Here is a 19,922-nt window from a genome sequence, read left to right as displayed (position 1 = left end):
GCACGACATTTTGTGTTAAGGCACAATAAAGATCTAGAGTGCCTCACGTATTTTGTGGTGGGATCAGTTCCGCCCTCCCGCAGAGGAGGCAATAGGGAACTGCTACTGAGGCAGCTGGAGACACGTTTCATCTTGGAGTTCGACAGCAAGTGGCCTAATGGCCTTAACAATACGGAAGACATGCATAACTTCCTATAGCTAAAACTTAACTCTGAAGCGTGTTTTCCCATCCCAGTATTTTCGAAGAGGTTTTGCCTGTGTTTCTATATTAGCGCCTGTCTAGATATCAGTAAGGGACTCAGACAGCATTGGTGCCCAAACTAGTTGCTTTATGACGGAATAATGCTTAAATGGGTAGTCAGGTTCCCTGTTGCCCATCTGCTTTTTTCGAATATGAAGAAAGGGTTTAACTAGAACTATTATGATGTATAATAGATAGTCAGGTTCCCTGTTACCTATTGGGTTTTACTATTCTCTCCCTTCTTTCTTCCCCTTGTCTCTGTCCTCCGGCCACTTTACATCAGTGGCAATTCTTTTTCCTCCCTACTTAATATTTAATTTTATCACCATATATTTGGCCACTGCACTCATTTTTTTCACTTTTAAAATCATGATGAATTACTGTTTTTAGAATAGCATTTTTTACTTACCTTTATCAAATAATATGGCTTTGTCCTTATTTTAATACAGGTAACGTTTTATATGTGCATTCGTTTTAACCAGTAAGATGTATATCATGTATTTTATTATTATCTTTTAGATGTGAAATTATGCACTTTATATTAAGCCACTTTGCACACTAGGCAGGGTTGTCCTAGCTTGTGGTTGTTGACACTATAGCACTTTTTTGCCCATTTGCACACCGAGTCCTCAAATTTCTCTGTCCCACGAGGCAGAGGTTAAGATGATATCGCATGGGTGGGAATATTCTAATGCTTATGACTGATGAGGATACCCCTGGAAGAGAACTAGGATTACAGGTAAGTAACTAATCCTTATAGAAATTAAGGGTAGGATGACACCAGCCCTCTGAATTTCCAGAGAACGAGCTAGAATTTGATGTGTGCTGTTGCACCTCTTGGGAGGGCATGAGGGAGGGTAGAGTGGCGGGGGTACATGAATTTTCATACTATTTGGTTTGTTCAAAAAGGTAATGGACAAGGGAAGAAGGGAGCAAAGCAGTCTCAGTGAAGTAAACATGCTTGAACAGTGGAACCTGCAACGGTTAAAACAGCTGCAGTGGTGCATTCTTTTCCTCTTTGGTGACACTCCAGCACTCAAAAGTCTTAGATACTTTCGGTACCGAGGTCCGTCCTTATCCACTAGTTTACAGGAGCATGAGCCAATCTGTGGCCTGGGCCACCCTCCTTGGTCTTTCCAGGCGATAGTGGCCTTTTAACATGGCCAAGGCTATGTGGTGTCCTAACTCTACTTTGTGGGTGTAGCAGGAGATGGCAGCACATTTGCTCTGTTTTCCTTTTGACTGATGGATAACTGATGGAGACTCCTTTTCCTCATCTGAGGTGTCTTTTGTCTTGTACTTTAGTCCGATCCTGTGACTGGCGAAATACCTCAGGAACATAGGCCAATACATAGTGAGAATCTCGTTACTAGACCAAAATAAACATTTGTCAGTGTCCTGGTGCATAGAATTTAGGCACTTATTAATGTACGTATATTAAATAATGCTGTAAAAAAAGAAGTTAAAAAAATTTTCTGCCATCCTCCCTACCTACAAGTAAGAATTCTAAATCCTATGAAACTGGAAAGGATACAACTGTTGGAGACATTGTAAAACCTAAATGAGCAAGGCCTCCATCATGGGTGCATCACAAAGTACCTTCTTTATAGCTGTCGCATCAACGCTTATAGACCCATATCTATCTCTGTGGTGTACTGCTAGACTTTTCAGAGACTTCTTGTGTTTTTACCTTTTGTAATTATAAAGCAGAATACTTGAAGAATATTTATAATCCTAATTGGGCTACGTTGATGCTTTGTGGCCGTTAAGTGGCATTTATTATTCAACTACTATTTTACAGCTGGACTTTAGGTTCTTCATCTGTTAACTGAGTTGTTTTAGGCTAGTTTTTTGGTCTACATTTTTCATTCCAGTGTCTTTCCAAGTACCGCTGATTGATTCACTCAGTAATCTGGAACCTTACATGCATTTAGAGTGTTGTAGATGATCATATAATACCAGTTTAGTCACTGTCCATTCTTCCACCTCTGGTCTGCCAGTTTCCTTTTCACCAGAGTATCATTGGGTCGGTCTGCCTATGACGGTTGGGAGTACTATCACAAAGTATGTATACTGGATTGGTGGGCCAAAGGACTTGATTTAGAGCCCTTTGCACTTGTAAAAAAATGTTTTGTTTATTTACCATTTCCACTCTTGATAACGGCTGTAAACAAACAGCCATAACCCATAATCAGCAACATCACAGTTTTCACTTATATTACAGTCCAGTGTTCTTACCCCTCCCATTTCAAGGTTTTACACTTTACACATCCATTTCCATGTCTGTGGAGATACCAGAAACCGCTTAACACTCTAATTTTCCACCTTCGTGGCAGTTACTCTTCCAGAGCCCTTACCCTTCACCCCTGATCACTTTGCACCTTTACTGTTGTCTAGCCCAGGCTGTTTCTATTAATGCCTTCAGTTCTTGAGTTAAAATTAGTTAGTGCAAAGTGTAGATTAGCATAAGAAGACAAAGTGCTTAAAAATAAACAAATTAAATTAAGTATGACAGAATTTTGTGATGGAAAAAGCAGGCAGTAGTTAAAAAATTAGAAATAAAGTAAATTTTGTTTTTAATGAAATGCCTGGCTCATAAATCTTTCATTTCAGATAGAAATTGGGAATGTCAGATTAGTGATAGAATAATGAAATACTGTTTTGTTTGCATAGCACTAAACAAATAAGATGAATGTAGAACATGCTGTTTGTTTTAAATTTAGTTCCTGAAGAATTTATGTATAATCCCTTGACACGGTCCTACGGTGAACCTTACAAACGGCCTGAAGTCCACCCTTTAAGAAGATACGCAGTGGGCGCCCCAAATAGCTAAAGCCAAAGCTAAAGCTTTCTCAGGTTGCCAGGAGTGTAGCCAAACTTGTCGGGGAATCACCTTTTAAACCCATTGGTCCTGCGCTTGAAATGTACAGGGATCAAGCTTGTGGTGCAACTTTGTATGTGGCAGAATTATGGCGGCATTCCTCGCCTGCTACCTTAGTTGCAGTTGAGAATAGATTTTTAAGACAAATAATGGGTCTCCCGGCAAGCACCCCGCTAATGCCTTTACGATTAGACATGGGTATTTCGCCGATTGAAGATGAGATTGCCCTAAAACCACTGGCGTTTTGGCGAAGACTCTGGGCAACTCCCAAATTAGTATCATACCAGGCAGATACAAAAGAGCTTTTATCTTACCCAGATTTGTTGAAAAGGGTCGCTTGGTTTGCCCATGTAAAGCGTGAGTGCGAAAGGCTTGGTCAACCTTTTTTGTGGAGCACTCCGGGTGATACTTGCCCTTCAGTCCCCCGAGCTCTATTGCCCAAGATTTTCCGTACTCTAAAGCTCGACGCGTTGCAAGCAAATCTCAAACTTTGCTCCCTTACAAAACAGTTTCTTGCAGTGAAGGATAACTATGAGCTAGAAATATTCATGGATGATATCCTTCCCCAGGGTGCTAGAAAACTGTACGTACAGTTTAGACATACCTGTACGTGTGGCAACTAACAAATGGCTGGGCAGAAAGAGGAGGGTTGCCCTGTATGCATTACACAAGAAGAAACATAAATGCATGTTTAATTTTTCTGTCCTGGTTATCAAAATGCAAGGCGATATTGGCTTGTACAGCTCTGTCGGAATCTGGGCTTTGATCATTGTAGGGAGGCTTTTCGGGTCTTAAAATACGACACTTCTAAACCTACTGTGTTTGCTGTTTCAAGATACTTAAACACAATGTGGCGTAGGAGGTGGGCTTTTATTCAGAAAGGTAAAAATTCATAAAATGTGGATCGGCACTATATTTATAAATGTGATTATCACGTGCCCAATCTGTGTTAGATATTGGTTTTAGTATTATATTATTTTGTATATAGAATTGGAAATAGTATTCATTTCTCCTTTTTGTCTTTATAAACTATTTATTTTTAGTTGCTTGCCGACTGTTTCACATTTATTGAGATGAATCTTTCTCACAGTGCTAATCTATTGCCTTCCCTCCCTCTCCCCTAGCTGTTCGGTATCACATCTAGTGAGATCATCTTTTCTCACAGTGCTTATTTATTGCCTTCCCTCCCTCTCCTCTAGCCGTTTGGTAAAATCACTGTATCTGATTTAAATTGGAAATTGTATTACTTATGGTGTGTCCTTTTTAGGTCTCGCTGGTACTGCATCCGAAGGATGCGTCCAGCTGGAGACTTTTAGTTGCCGGTCTTGGGGGAATGAGGACAAGAGGGTGTTAGGAGCTTTTGCTGCCAGATTTGGGTGCGCGAACGCGCACGTTCCGTCCCGCGCCGCGCACATCCCTCCGATGTCTTAAAGTTGGCACACATGCGCGCGCATATACACAGACAGACACTCGCTCGCACACACCCCCTCCCCCACCCCCCCCATCCCCCCCACCGCACCACACCACACACATACACGCAGGCAGGCACACACACAGGTACAACACACGCAGGCACGCAGCGCACCCCCCCAAGGGCTTACATACATACACGCACAAACGCGCACACACACACACTCCCAACCTTGATCACCGGGCACATGCAGGGCTTCCATCACTGGGGGGGCGGGCACCGTCAATGTGCCCCGACGCCCCCCCTCACCGGCTCCTCTCGTTCTGTCCCTCCGTGTCCAGACTCCGCAGCCCGCTCCGTTGTTTCTCCGCCCCTTCAGGAAGTTCGTGCGTGTCACGCCTCTTCTTTCTCCCGGCCGGAAAACCTATTTGCGTGTCAGGCCTCGTTCTGAACAGCTGTCATTCAGAGCGCTGCTCCAGCGACTTCCGGCCCCCTCTGCTGAACGCTGGCTATAGTGCACTTCTGCAGCCTCCCTCGGGAGTCGGGTCGTTAGTTGATGGGGGCAGTCTAGTACACAATTGTCCCTCAGCGCTGGGAGGCTGGCCTGTGATGTCAATGTGCTCATGACCGCTGGACGCTGAAGGGACAGGAAGGGAATGTTCCTCAAATTGCTTGGATTAGTGCCAGCAGCGTTTGCCGTGTGCTTGGCCTGCAGCTCCCGGGTGCCTGGCGTTCTTCCGTTATACATACTCGGTCGGCAGCAAAGGCCTGGCGCTGACTCATGTGGTTTGACCCAAATCACGCAAGTGCGAGTTCGACAGGGGGCTCCCGTCCCTTCAGAAATGATCAGTACACAGAGGGACAGCGGAGCGGGTCTGCCAGTGCTGCAGGCCTTGCATAACACGACGGTGACCGGCAATTAGCTGACATGGTTGCTGTGCAGGCACCTGTGTAGGGCGAGTTCCCCGCAGTACTCTGGTTAGAACAGGTTGCACTTGCACAGTTACATGCGGAAAAGAGTTCACTGCCCTTAAGAGCTAATAGGAAATCTGGGTTTTGTCGGATGGGTAATAGAAATCCACGCCCCTGCAGGAATTACAGTAATTCGATCCTTCAGGACCGTGTCTCAGCTTGTGCCAGAGCTGTGATGCCTAAAGTCCGCACCTGCGATCCCATAGGTGAGGTGGTCTGCACTTCCGCAAACGTAGATACTGTAGACTGCAAACGCCTGGCTTAAGCCCCGTAAGTGGTCGTAAAATGACAACCAGTGCCTTACCAAACAGCTACATCTATAAATAAAACCACCGTAGCCTCCTTGGCTTACCTGTCCTAGGGTTTAGCAATGGAGGCTAGGTTCCCAGTCCCATTTCCTACTTGCTGTGACAAGTCGCACTTTTAGTCAAAATGTAGGGAAACCACAGAACGGGGCTTCAGCTGGTCAGGCATCCTTATATGTTTGAGAATCATTTCAGTCAGCCCCGTTCTGGGGGAATATTGGCCTGAATATTACTTTCATAATGGGGACATCCTAAAGACATGAGTGTATTGTCCACGATAACCGCAGGAGAGTTCCATAGTGCCTTGATATCAAGAACCTTCATTGAACCCACTCTGCCATTTGGGAATGAATGTACCTGTGCTACGCCAGGGTTGCACCAGAAATTTCTTGAATTATCCAGGTGGTTGTTCACGTCTGAGACATAAGGGATGAGAACCTCCCCTGATGCTGTCCACCATCACACACCGCACCCTCATATACCGCACCCTCACACACACCGCACCCTCACACACCGCACCCTTGCACAACACAACCTCACACACACCGCACCCTCACACACACCGCACCCTCACACACACCGCACCCTCGCACACACACCACGCCCTCGCACACACACCGCACCCTCACACATCGCACCCTCACACACTGCACCCTCACACACTGAACCCTCACACACTACACCATCACACACTGCACCATCACACACCGCACCCACACACAACCCGCACACACCCACACCCATACACTGAACCCACACACTCTGCACCCTCACACACACACACTCTGCACCCTCACACACTCTGCACCCTCACACACAGCTTATCTCTTATTTTCTTCATTCATTGCAAAGTTTACTCCCTTTAAGATCTGAACACAGCTGCCTGGTCCTGTTTATGGCTAATAGATCATGTCTGCAGCCACACTGCACCCTCACACACACCGCACCCTCACACACCGCAACCTCACACACCGCAACCTCACACACCGCAACCTCACACACACTGCACCCTCACACACACTGCACCCTCACACACACTGCACCCTCACACACACTGCACCCTCACACACACTGCACCCTCACACACACTGCACCCTCACACACACTGCACCCTCACACACACTGCACCCTCACACACACTGCACCCTCACACACACTGCACCCTCAAACACACCGCACCCACACACACACCGCACACACCCATACACTGTACCCACACACACACACCGCACCCACACCGCACCCATACACACACCGCACCCACACACACCACACACACACCGCACCCTCACACACACTGCACCCTCACACACTGCACCCTCACACACACTGCACCCTCACATGCCGCACCCTCACACACACTGCACCCGCACACACACTGCACCCGCACACACACTGCACCCGCACACACACTGCACACACACTGCACCCGCACACACACTGCACCCGCACACACACTGCACCCGCACACACACTGCACCCTCACACACACTGCACCCTCACACACACTGCAACCTCACGCACCCTCACACACTCTGCACCCTCACACATTCTGCACCCTCACACACTCTGCAATGGAACATACACTTCAAATACCACTCAGTGCCACATAATTATATGCAACATAATTGCACACCTCATACTTACACTCTACTCAATGCAACATAAATACACTTTATCTATCTATCTATCTATCGCCCTCACTCTATCTATCTATATATTGCCCTCCCTCTATCTATCGCCCTCCCTCCCTCTATCTATCGCCCTCCCTCTATCTATCGCGCTTACTCTATCTATCGCACTCACTCTGTCTTGCTATCGCATCACTACAGCATCACTCAGCACCACCATAGCATCACTCAGGGGCACCACAACATCAGTTGGCGCTACCACAGCATCACTGAACGCCACAGCATCACTCGTCACCACCACAACATCACTCAGCGCCACCACAGCATCAATATGTGCAACCATTCAACAACAACTGGTTCAAATATGTTCTCTCAATGTTTCAAGCTTTATTACAAATGTCACAAAAAATGTGAATATTTCACTTCTGTTCTTGGATTTCCGTCACAATAAAATACAATGAACATAGTCTTAAAATATTTACAAAAGCTATTGCCATTATAAATTACAATAACTTTTATTTCAGTATTAATTCTTAAAAAAATTAAAAGCCATTTTTATTTGTAATATCAATACATCTAGGTCACGTAAATACAACACATATTGCATTACAAATGCTATAGGTGTCACATTTGCGAAAGTTAAAACTATTGCCATTGTAAATGACAAAGCTATTAATTTCGCTATTTTCAAAACCAACACATAAATAAAAACTTTGTCATTTACAGTACCAATAGCTCAAACTTTCCTAATGCGAGACCTATTGCATTGCAAATGCTTGTTAATCATGGTACTCAGTACTCAATAATGTATGTTATTCTGTGTCTGTGCTTACTTTTTATGGTCCTAGTGACCGAAATAAAAGTCTTTGAAACAAAACGAAACTATCACAAAGTATGTATACTGGATTGGTGGGCCAAAGGACTTGATTTAGAGCCCTTTGCACTTGTAAAAAAAATGTTTTTTGTTTATTTACCATTTCCACTCTTGATAATGACTGTAAACAAACAGCCATAACGCATAATCAGCAACATCACAGTTTTCACTTATATTATAGTCCAGTGTTCTTACCTCTCCCATTTCAGGGTTTTGCACTTTACGCATCCATTTCCATGTCTGTGGAGATACCAGAAACCGCTTAACACTCTAATTTTCCTTATGTTTCCACCTTCGTAGCAGTTACTCTTCCAGAGCCATTACCCTTCACGCCTGATCACTTTGCACCTTTACTGTTGTCCAGCCCAGGCTGTTTCCATTAATGCCTTCAGTGCTTGAGTTAAAATTAGTTATTGCAAACTGTAGCTTAGCATAAGAAGACAAAGTGCTTAAAAATAAACAAATTAAATTAAGTATGAGAGAATTTTGTGATGGAAAAAACAGGCAGTAGTTAAAAAATTAAAAAATAAAGTTAATTTTGTTTTTAATGAAATGCCTGGCTCATAAATCTTTCATTTCAGATAGAAATTGGGAATTGTCAGATTAGTGATAGAATAATGAAATACTGTTTTGTTTGAATAGCACTAAACAAATAAGATGAATGTAGAACATGTTGTTTGTTTTAAATTTAGTTCCTGAAGAATTTATGTATAATCCCTTGACACGGTCCTACGGTGAACCTCACAAACGGCCTGAAGTTCAGAATTCAACAGTGGAATTCATTGCATCTTCAGATTACATGGTAAGGTATATTGTTTTTCTCATTCAAGGCTTTGCAAGTAGTAATACATTTATTAATATTCTTAATAACCCTTTCAGTTTATAGTTTCTATTTATAAATTAATTGCCATCGGTATTCCTTTTTTTTTTTTACTTGTGCGGTCGTAAGTCTCCTTGTACAACACATTAAAATGTGTTTTCTTAAGCTTATCAAGTCTTAATAAGCATTTTAATTTCAACATTTCACAGACCTTGAATTTGTGCGTTTTTGATAAGATTTAAACCGACATCCGTCCGCCAGCCCGCTTCCATATATGCCATTGTTGAATAGGTGAGCATTGCAAGGGGCAATTATATAGAAAATTACTTGCCAGTTTGCTGCTTTCACGAAGGTCAGCTTTTGTTGCGGACTGTTAGTTGAAGTCTTAGAATCCTTAGGCAAAGTGTCACTTTAAGACCCCGTTGTCCTACTGCACTGAATGAGACGTGCCATACATATTAGGTGTATACTAAATGAGAGGGTCCCATATTAGGTGCAATTTTCTCATAGCATTGCTCAATAAGTAGGTTGTTTGTCACCAGAAGACCATATTCACTTACCTGGCTAGCAAATCGAGACATTAGGGATATGCATTTACCTGTAGAAATAGCAGTAAGGAATTTCGCCACTGTATCTTGGTAGCAGTTAGATTAGTACATTGTTATGATGCTGTGGAATGGATGACGTTCTATGTCTTCTGAAAAAGATGTAGTGGTTCTGGTTGTGTCCGTCACCCCACCCAAACTGTTTTGGAATGTAGGACCGGTCCAACAGATTTACCCTAGCCAGAATTTATCACTATAATTAAGTTATGTTCTTCATTCTCGTCTGTTAATGTGCCATTTATTCTGTAGTGTTGCTTCTTCCCTGTGCATTAGAAGGGTTTTTGACTTGAACATCCTGTCCCCATTTTTTCTCATTGATTGCTGTTTGTCCATGTAGTTCCTTTCCACATCTGTTGTTAATTGTTGGTGACTGGGCAATCTTTTAATCCTTTGTATATTGCTGAGAGAACTCAGTGGCATTGAGGTGACAAAGAGGTTTCTCAACCAAAGCATATGAAGTCACTGTTTTCCTCCTCTTCAAACGCTAGGTAATAGACCCTGTGCCATACTAAAATTTAAATCAGCATCTGCCCACTACCCTGCTTACCTGTAAGCTATTGTGGACTAGCTGAGCATTGCAGAGTGAAGCAGTTAATATAGAAAATGGCTTTTCATTTAACTGCTTCTGTGAAGGTCCGCTATTCTGCAGACTGTTACTGTCAGTTAAACAACTTGAGTCCTTCAACAAAGTGCCAATTTAAGCCCCTGAAGGTAGCCTCTCCATTTCTCTCATTTCAAAGACTAGAATGCAGTCCTGGAAAGAATGTTTTTTTCCTTTTATCATATGTCTTTTATCATTTTGCATCCATCTTTTCGATCTATGCCTTAAAGGTCAGTATCTCTGGTGCTGGAGTGATTTTCTCGCTCGTATGTGTGAGTCAGTGGTGGTGGAAAGTTTGTCAAAGCATGTAATTTTCTCAGCTCATCCCAGGTGCAGTGCTTAATTTGAGCTGGTGGTTGCCTATGGGGGCCACCACCATTTTTTGGGGAGGGACCAGCACATATTTTCCTTCATTCGACATGTACTGGCGCAAGATAGGGAAAAGCACACACATCGGAAAGACACAACAGCTTCAACACCCCATCCACCCGGACCACCACTGATCCCACCCCGAACTCCACCAGCATCTCCCAGCTGACTTCCTGGTACAACGTCAACAACGACGAGACACGCAAGGTCATGAACGCCATCCACTCAGGATCTCCGTCCGACCCATGCCCGCACCACGTTTTCAACAAAGCAGACACAACCATCGCATCCCAACTACGGAAGGTCATCAACATCTCCTTCGACACAGCGACATTCCCGGAAAGTTGGAATCACACCGAAATCAACACCCTCCTCAAGATGCCCAAGGCGGACCCCAAAGACCTCAAGAACTTCCGGCCCATCTCCCTGCTCCACTTCCCGGCGAAGGTCATCGAGAAAATCGCCAACACACAGCTGACCCGCTACCTCGAGGACAACAACATCCTAGACCCATCCCAGTCCGGATTCAGACTGAACCACAGCACCGAGACAGCCCTCATCGCCGCCACAGACGACATCAGGCACCAACTAGACAACGGCGAAACCTCAGCCCTCATCCTCCTGGACCGGTCAGCTGCCTTCGACACGGTCTGCCACTGCACACTAAGAACACACCTCCAAGAAGCGGGAATCCAGAAGAAGGCCCTGGAATGGACCACGTCCTTCCTCTCCGGCAGAACACAGTGAGTCCGCCTCCCACCCGTCCTATCCGAATCCACCGACATCATCTGCGGCGTCCCCCAGGGCTCATCCCTCATCCCGACCCTTTTCAACGTCTACATGGCCCCCCTCGCACAAGTGGCCCGCCTGCACGACCTGAACATATTCTCTTTCGCTGACGACACCCAGCTCATCCTCTCGCTCACCAAGGACCCTCACACCACCAAAACAAACCTCCACGAGGGAATGAAGGCCGTCGCCGACTGGATGAGGAACAGCCGCCTGAAACTGAACTCAGACAAGACGAAAGTCCTCATCCTCTGCCCCAACCCCTCTGCGTGGGACGACTCCTGGTGGCCAACCACACTGGGAACAGCACCAGCACCCACAGACCAAGCACGCAACCTAGGATTCATCCTCAACTCATCACTCTCCATGTCAAAGCAAGTCAACGCCATCTCCTCCTCTTTCTACAGCACCCTCCGCATGCTTCGCAGGATCTACAAGTGGATCCCGACCGAAACCAGAAGAACGGTGACCCAAGCTCTCGTCAGCAGCAGGCTGGACTACGGCAACGCACTCTACGCAGGAATCCCGGCCAAACACCTACAACGACTACAACGCATCCAAAACGCCTCTGCCCGACTGATCCTTAACGTCCCCCTCCACAACCATATCACCTCCCACCTCAGAGACCTGCACTGGCTCCCCGTCAACAAGAGGATCACCTTCAAGCTCCTCACCCACGCACATAAAGCTCTCCACAACACCGAACCAGCCTACCTGAACAACAGACTCTACTTCAACACCCCCACCCGCCAGCTCCGCTCCGCCAGCCTCTCCGCCCACGCATTCAACGAACATCCTCCTTGGAACTCCCTCCCCACCCCTCTACGGCAGACCCAAGACCTGCTCACCTTCAGAGGGCTCCTCAAGACCTGGCTCTTCGGGCAGTAGCACCCCCCCCCCCCCCATGCCCCCCTGTGCCTTGAGACCCTCGCAGGTATGTAGTGCGCTTACCAAGTTTGTTTGATTGATTGATTAAGAGCAAGAGAGAGATTAGAAAAATTCACAAAGAGAAAAAACAGAAGCCTGCAAGAGTGAGATAAAGGAACAGGGAGTGTCTGATAGCGGATTAATAAGGCATGAGGTGGATTTAAGGCTTTTAGCCTCGTTTTTCGGTGTGCCCATGTTTAATTGCACTGGCTGCATGCTTCTGAGAAGAGCTTTAGGCTCCGGCACTCTTTCTTTTACAGAGTAAGTCCTGCCCTGGTGCACCTCATGATTGGTGTGGCATGTTTAATATACAATAATTTTTCATTGAGGTAAATCCTAAAGATGTGTTCGAGACATATGAGCTGCAGATCACACACTGTGCACAGTGTGGATAGATCGCCACTTGGTGTTGGGCCCAGATGTTTACAGTTTGTTGTTGTCCTGAAAAGTTCCTTGGAAGTCACGAGATAGGTGACTCCTCCTTAGGACCACATTGCGCGTGGGCATAGGCTCCATCCCCAGATTGGTTTTTTCCGTCATCGGGCTCGGATGTGTTTCTTGCGCTCCGGTTTGGACCCGAATTTCCTTCGGCGCGCAATCCTCACCCAGTTCGACGGGATTGTTTCGATCGCGCTCCACATCGACGCGATTCTTCACCACTTCGATTTCGGACGTCGACGAAGGCCTTCGGGCCTACCTAGGCCTTACTCTCTGGCTCATGGAAAGGACGCCATTCAAGAAGTGTCCTCGATGTGGGTCGAAGTTTCCCCACACCGATCTACATGAGGTGTGCAACTTTGCCTCTCACTTGAGCACTAGGCCAAAGACTGTTCCGCTTGTGCCTCTTTCCGCTCCAAAAAGACGATTCGGGACTGACGAGCTCGAAGAACAATGGCTCGCTCGTCAGCTTCAATCCCCGACATCTTTGAAGAGGGCGTTGATGTGCCAGAACACCAGCAGGCCGAAGAAAGTGCTAGATGCCGAAGACTCAGACGTTGAGGACATCACTCCAGCTCAACGGGTCGTAAGTAAGAACGTTGACCCCAACCCTTCCTCAACACCCTCAAAAAAGGCTTCGGTCGCACCCTCACCTTCGGGCCCGGGTGTACACAGAGAGACTGCTTCCCACGCCCTGCCTTCCGTCCCGGCAAAGAAGCCTACTAAGCCTTCAGGCGGCTCGGGCTCGAGTCAGCCTATTTCTGGTGCCGATCCCATACCGACACCGAAGAAGAAGCCATCTTCCTCAACCACGCCCATCGCTGCTCGGACACCTAAGCACTCGGCGCCGAAGACTAGCAGCGGCTCATCGATGCCGAAACCGCACTCTGAGCCGAGTAAAAAAATACCTAAAGGGCCCGACTCATGCTTCGGAGCCGAAAAAACACCCGAAACCGGAAAAACACGTTCCGGTAAAACATATTTAGAAAGGTCACACTTCTAAGCCTAAACACCCTAGACCAGCTACCGAGTCTGTGCCGTAAAAACCTCCGGAACCAAAAACTTCGACGCCGAAGGATCTTCTCCACACAGAAGAACTTTTTACACCAGATCCTAATAAAAAACGCTTGTAAAGGATCCTAAGACTGGTCAACTAGCTCTTAGCTCCAAGAAGAGACCACTAAAGGCACCGGCACCTCCTCCTCCTCTAAAGAAGAGACATTGCAACCTCTCCATTAAGGGTCACCTCTCCACCACCTCCCCATAATATTCCTCCTCATACACATCCTCCACCACATCATTCGCCTACACCATCCATTAATCCACTAATCCAGATGATGTTGTAGATACAGACTCTGATGACACAGGTGGGGGTGCATATGACCCAGCAGGTACCAATAGTCCCCCCTCAGTCACCTTTTCCATGGGATGATTATAACACCCCGGATGTGCCTTACGTCCCACAAGACGATGTATATCCTTCCACGCCTTCCCCACCAGAGGACACTATAGGTTTTAACCTACTAGTCCAGATGGCTGCCCAGCATCATGGGGGTTGACTTACACACCGATACTGTGGAGGAAGATTTCCTATTAGACACTTTTGATAATACACAAAGGTCTACTGCCATTTTGCCAATGTTTAAAGGTGTCAGAAAGGTGGGAAACCCAATATACCCTTGTAGGCTTGGGCAATGAATAATTAAAGTAAAGGATGACTACAAGGGATTTTGTTTTCAGAGTCACTTCACTTAAATTGTTTTAAACGTATTGGTTCTTCAACAAATTGAACCCAGTGTATCCATAGGATTACTTCAAAATTAATTTCAAATTTCAAGATGAAAAGTAAACAAATACAGTAAAGAGAAGAAACACACAGCAAAAAAGGATACTATTCAAAGTTATTTATAAAAAATTAATCACATGGAGAATTTCATGGGGATAGACATAGAACAAAACTCTTAACATAAAAGTTATGAAAGGCAGTATATCTGTGTCAACAGGTCAATTCATAACAGTGCATCAGCTCCAACGATACCAGAGGAAAACCAAAATCATAAATGTATCATGGTGTCCTTCAGGACAAACAATGTTGAGGAGTTGATGTATTAGGTCGACGTTTCGGTCTTGTATGTTTTCATCTGTCAGACCATCATCAGGACTAATCTTTTCATAAGGTAAAAACCCCTCTGGTACATCAAATGAAGTGAGCGAATTTTCAAGGATGGACACTAGTACAGACCGAATACACAAAGTCGATCGGATCTTATAAAGCTCTGCGTGGTATTTAAAGAGCTTGTTAGATGGTGATAGGCTGCTTTATGTCCAAATATATCGGGAGTATTCGCAATATTTAATTTGAGTACACGGACGCTCCGCAGTCATCAGACGCCGCTTGCGGGATAATCTCTCGGGCTTCAATTGAGAAAATCACACCAGGAGTAACAAGCTCTTTAAATACCAAGCAGAGCTTAATAAGATCCGATCGACTTTGTGTATTCGGTCTGTACCAGTAGGAGGGAAGCCCGCCCACTCCTGACGTCGCGAGTTCGCTACTCGTCAAGAACCAGGAAACGAAGAGAACAGCGTGTGATGTCACCGACACGAAGGTGAGAGGAGCTTGCAGCGTGTGGGAGACGGAGATACGAGGACGAGAAGCATATGCGGGAGCCGCGGAGAAAAGGTCGAGTCCGGGAGAAGAGTTATTGCCTGGAGGCCAACGACACCACGAGCCGCCAAGCCACGCTCACCAGGGAGCGTGGCTGAGCCAGGTACGTTCTAGGCTAAGGGGCTGGGTAAGCAGGCGTGGAGGACCTGTGGGCCACGACTCTAGTAACAGGGCTCCTCCTGACTACAGACCGTTGTACAGAGTCACCATTACTAAGGCACATCACCCGTATACCTTCCGTCACCTCTAACCTCCCTTACCTTCACTTTTCCCCTGACCATTGCACTGAGCACTTCACGTCTACTGTATAAAGAAAGCACAAGTGTAAGTTGGTGTTCCCTGCACTACCCGGTCCCTTGGCATTATACCGCATAAAACGGCGATTCTGATAGTCTACCTCTTCCTTTCTTTTGAGCCGGATGAGACCCCATGAACAAACCGAATATAAGACAGGAAGTTGCCAAATCTAAAAGAATCCTACCTGAACTGCCAGACAAGTATAAAAATAGGGCCAATGAACTCATACAAGAAGGTAAAAATATTACTAATACTTCCATTCTTTGTGCCCTAGGTGCTGCAGATACTGCCTCAAGGGCAATTAATACCAGTACCCTTTTGCGTAGACAGGCCTGGCTACGTATTTCAGGTTTTAAACCTGAGGTACAACATTCCATCCTTAATCAGCCATTTGATGAGACACATTTATTAATGTCGACGTGTCTTTAGAAAAAATGAAAAAAGTCACGGACACATCAAAATCCATGGGAGCTTTGCAGCAGCAAGCTCCCAGATGTTCTTTTCGTCGCTCATGATCTAGAGGCAATACAAGAGGCTACTCCTCTGAAAGCCCCTCCACTTCCTACAAGACCCCTAGCCAATTCACATTCACTAGGGGCTACCAAAGAGGGGGTTACAGGGGTAACAACAACAAAGGCAGAGGCAAAACCAACAGCTCCCGCTCTGCCTCCACCCCTACCCAATGACTTTCCTCCGCTTCCCCCCCAACATTCCACTCCTGTGGGGGGAAGACTGCAACAATTCCTTCCTGCCTGGACCAACATCACATCAGACAGGTGGGTGCGACAAATTAATCAGTCAGGTTACTGTCTAGAACTAACATCTACGCCCCAAACATACCACCCAAACAGCGTCCAATGTCACAAGAACATCTATCACTGTTAAAACAAGAAGTAATATCTTTTCCAGAAAAAAAGTGCAATAGAACCAATTCCTCTGCACCAACCAAACAAGGGGGTTTACTCCCTATACTTTCTTATCCCAAAGAAGGACGGCTCTCTAAGGCCTATTCTAGACGCCAGACCGCTAAATATATACATACAGTCAGACCATTTTCACATGGTCACACTCCAACAAGTCCTTCCTCTCCGGTTACAAAACAACTTCTTTGCTACTCTAGATCTCAAGGACGCATACTTCCACATTCCCATTCACAAAGCTCACAGGTAGTGGCAGCGCATTTACGAAGACAGCACATCCACGTCTTCCCGTACCTCGACGACTGGCTCATAAAAGCCAGCTCATACAACCAGTGTGTGGAACACACCCATACCACGATCCAACTGCTACAGAACTTGGGATTCACAATAAACCACACCAAGTCTCATCTGCAACCATCCAAAGTACAACAGTACCTCGGTGCCACAATAAACACCTCAACAGCGCTAGCTTATCCCACGCCAGCAAGGATAGCCAGTATGCAAACTCTTCTCACAAAGTTTCAGCCACAACACTCCCTTCCAAATGCACAAACAATGGACAGAATGAAGAACAATGTCATACATTCACCCCAGTGCAGAGATCTGGGCCTAAATCGATTGTTTCTTTGCTCACCAAGCCACCCCAGTTCAGACATGGCCATATGCAAATCAGCCTTGACCCTGTGCCTCATGGGAACAGTCCAGCCTGAACTGCCAAGCCATGTCTTCCCTGGACCGGAATCAAGCCTCCTAGGACCGGTTTCTGGCTATCAGCTGTCATCAGCCAGGATAGCTTGACTCCAGTACCACACCAAAAATGATACCTGTCTTCACACCTTTTAACACAGAACTATGGAGAGATCAGGCACCCGAACCCAGCTCAGCTCAACCTAGCGATTTGTCTCCTGAGGTCTTAGAATTTGGATATCTTAACCTTACTCCATACTGCATGAATGTCATAAAAGAAGCTAGACGTCCAACCACTAGAGCATGCTATGCAGCTAAGTGGAAACGCTTTGTAATATATTGTCACAACAACAATATTATTCTTCTCGCCGTGTCTATTCAACACATCATAGGATACTTACTGCACCTCCAAAGATGTAACTTAGCCTACACAGACTGCATCTTGCTGCAATAGCAGCATATCTGCTGATGCAGACAGCATCTATCTCTGTTCAGAGTGCCTGCTATTAAAGCCTTTATGGGAGGCCTTAAGAGAATAATTCCTCCCAGAGTACCACCTTCACCTGTGTGGAATTTAAACATTGTTCTCACACGCCTAATGGGACCTCCCTTCGAACCCTTACATAAATGTGAACTACATTTTTTAACATGGAAGGTTGCATTCCTAGTAGCTATTACTTCTCTGCGAAGAGTTAGTGAACTACAAGCACTAACCATTCAAGAACCCTTCTTGCAAATGCATAACAATAAGGTTGTTCTCCGTACTAATCTACAATTCCGGCCCAAAGTAATTTCTCCCTTCCACCTCAATAAGTCTGTTGAACTTCACGTTTTCTTCTCGCAGCCACAGACAGTAGCAGAAAGAGCTCTTCATACCCTAGATGTCAAAAGATCATTGCTATACTACATTGAGAGAACACAACCCTTTTCGTAAGACCAAACAACTTTTTGTGTATTTCTCACCACCACATAAGGGTAATCCCATTTCAAAATCTGGATCTGATGTTAGCTAGATGGATTGTCAAATGCATACAGATTTGTTATCACAAAGCTAAACATACCTTATCTGTTCCCCCTAAAGCCCACTCTAAAGGAAAATAGGGGCTTCATTGGCATTTTTAGGGAATATTCCCCTAGATGACATCTGCAAAGTAGCTACATGGTCTACACCGCACACATTCACAAAACAGTATTGTCTAGATGTGCAAACCAAACAACAAGCTAATGTAGGCCAGGCTGTTCTCAAAACATTATTTCAAACTACTGCAACAGATAGGAATGGTCGCCGCTAAGAGAGGGTACTGCTATACAATCTATGCACAGTGTGTAATCTGCAGCTCATATGCCTCGAACGGAAAATGCTACTTACCAGTATGCATCTGTTCTTAGCATGTAGAGCTGCAGAGTTACACACGCCCACCCGCCTCCCCGGCTACCCTTGTCTGTTCCATTATTATCTTAATTAGATACAGCTTACATGGACATCCTTCCTTTTCTTGCAAAGCTCCATCATTTCCCTAATGGCGAACACAAATCTGGGAATGGAGCCGATGCCCAAGCGCAATGTGGTCCAAAGGAGGAGTCACATATCTTGTGACTTCCAAAGACCTTTACAGGACAACAACAAACTGCAAACATCCGGGCCCAACACTAGGTGGCGATCTATGAACAGTGTGCACAGTGTGTAACTCTGCAGCTCTACATGCCAAGAACAGATGCATACTGGTAAGTAGCATTTTCCTTTCTTGCCACGATTGAAGACTTCTTGTTATTCAGAATCTATTCCTTTCCAGTCCTTAACGTCTCAGAGTTGGTCTACTTTGTGACATTCCCCCACATCTTGGCAGACAGATCCCTACATTTTTCCTGGGGCTGTGAGCACCTTTTTGAGGTCCACTGGAATTTCACCAACCATAAAAATTTGCAAAGTTAGCATTTGCATCCTTTGAAATAGTAACAGCAGCTTCAGCAGAAATACAATCTTTCATAAGCCCCAAGGGAAAAAGTTGAGTTAAGCTTCTTAAAGAATGCCATATTAAGGTTTGTATAGTATGCCTTCATCATTGGCCTGGTGATTGCTCAGGTACATAGCTTTACCTTTTACCTAACTGAAGACTGAGATGCGGTTGTTGTCCTCCTAGACATTTCTTGATAAGGTTAGGCTAAGAATTTCAGAGTCTGTAGTGTTTACTCTGAAACAGAGGCAGCTGAGGCAGTAGTCCTTGATCTTTTCTAAGAGTCTCAGGATGGAGACCTTTGGGCCATCTAATGTTAGGAGGACTTCATCGGCAAATGGACAGGCTTTGTTCTTTTCCTGTCCTACTGTGTCAGGCTCAATCTTCATTAACCGGGCCAGCCTAACAATATCTAAGGTGAAATTGCAGTAGGAAAGATGGCCTCCCATGTCTCCTTGAATGTCCAAGTAGCTTGGTCACATAGTCAAGGCTTAGCTTAATGTGCATTTGGTCCTCTATATGCCTCTGAAC

At 45.6% G+C, this 19,922-nt stretch overlaps 1 protein-coding gene across 4 annotated transcripts in view; it reads left to right on the top strand.

Annotated features, from left to right (window-relative positions):
• SEC24B (SEC24 homolog B, COPII component) overlaps positions 1–19,922 on the top strand; it is a 764,077-nt gene that overhangs the window by 284,041 nt on the left and 460,114 nt on the right. For all 4 annotated transcript variants that reach the window (XM_086962000.1, XM_086962001.1, XM_086962003.1 and 1 more), the window contains one exon: positions 9,008–9,117. In XM_086962000.1, the coding sequence (XP_086818126.1) occupies positions 9,008–9,117 (110 nt within the window). The remainder of the gene's footprint in view (positions 1–9,007; positions 9,118–19,922) is intronic.

The sequence above is a fragment of the Lissotriton vulgaris genome, chromosome 3_1, assembly GCF_964263255.1.
Source record: "Lissotriton vulgaris chromosome 3_1, aLisVul1.2, whole genome shotgun sequence".
In the NCBI taxonomy this organism is placed as follows: domain Eukaryota; kingdom Metazoa; phylum Chordata; class Amphibia; order Caudata; family Salamandridae; genus Lissotriton; species Lissotriton vulgaris.
This window is presented reverse-complemented; position numbering and strand designations above follow the sequence as displayed.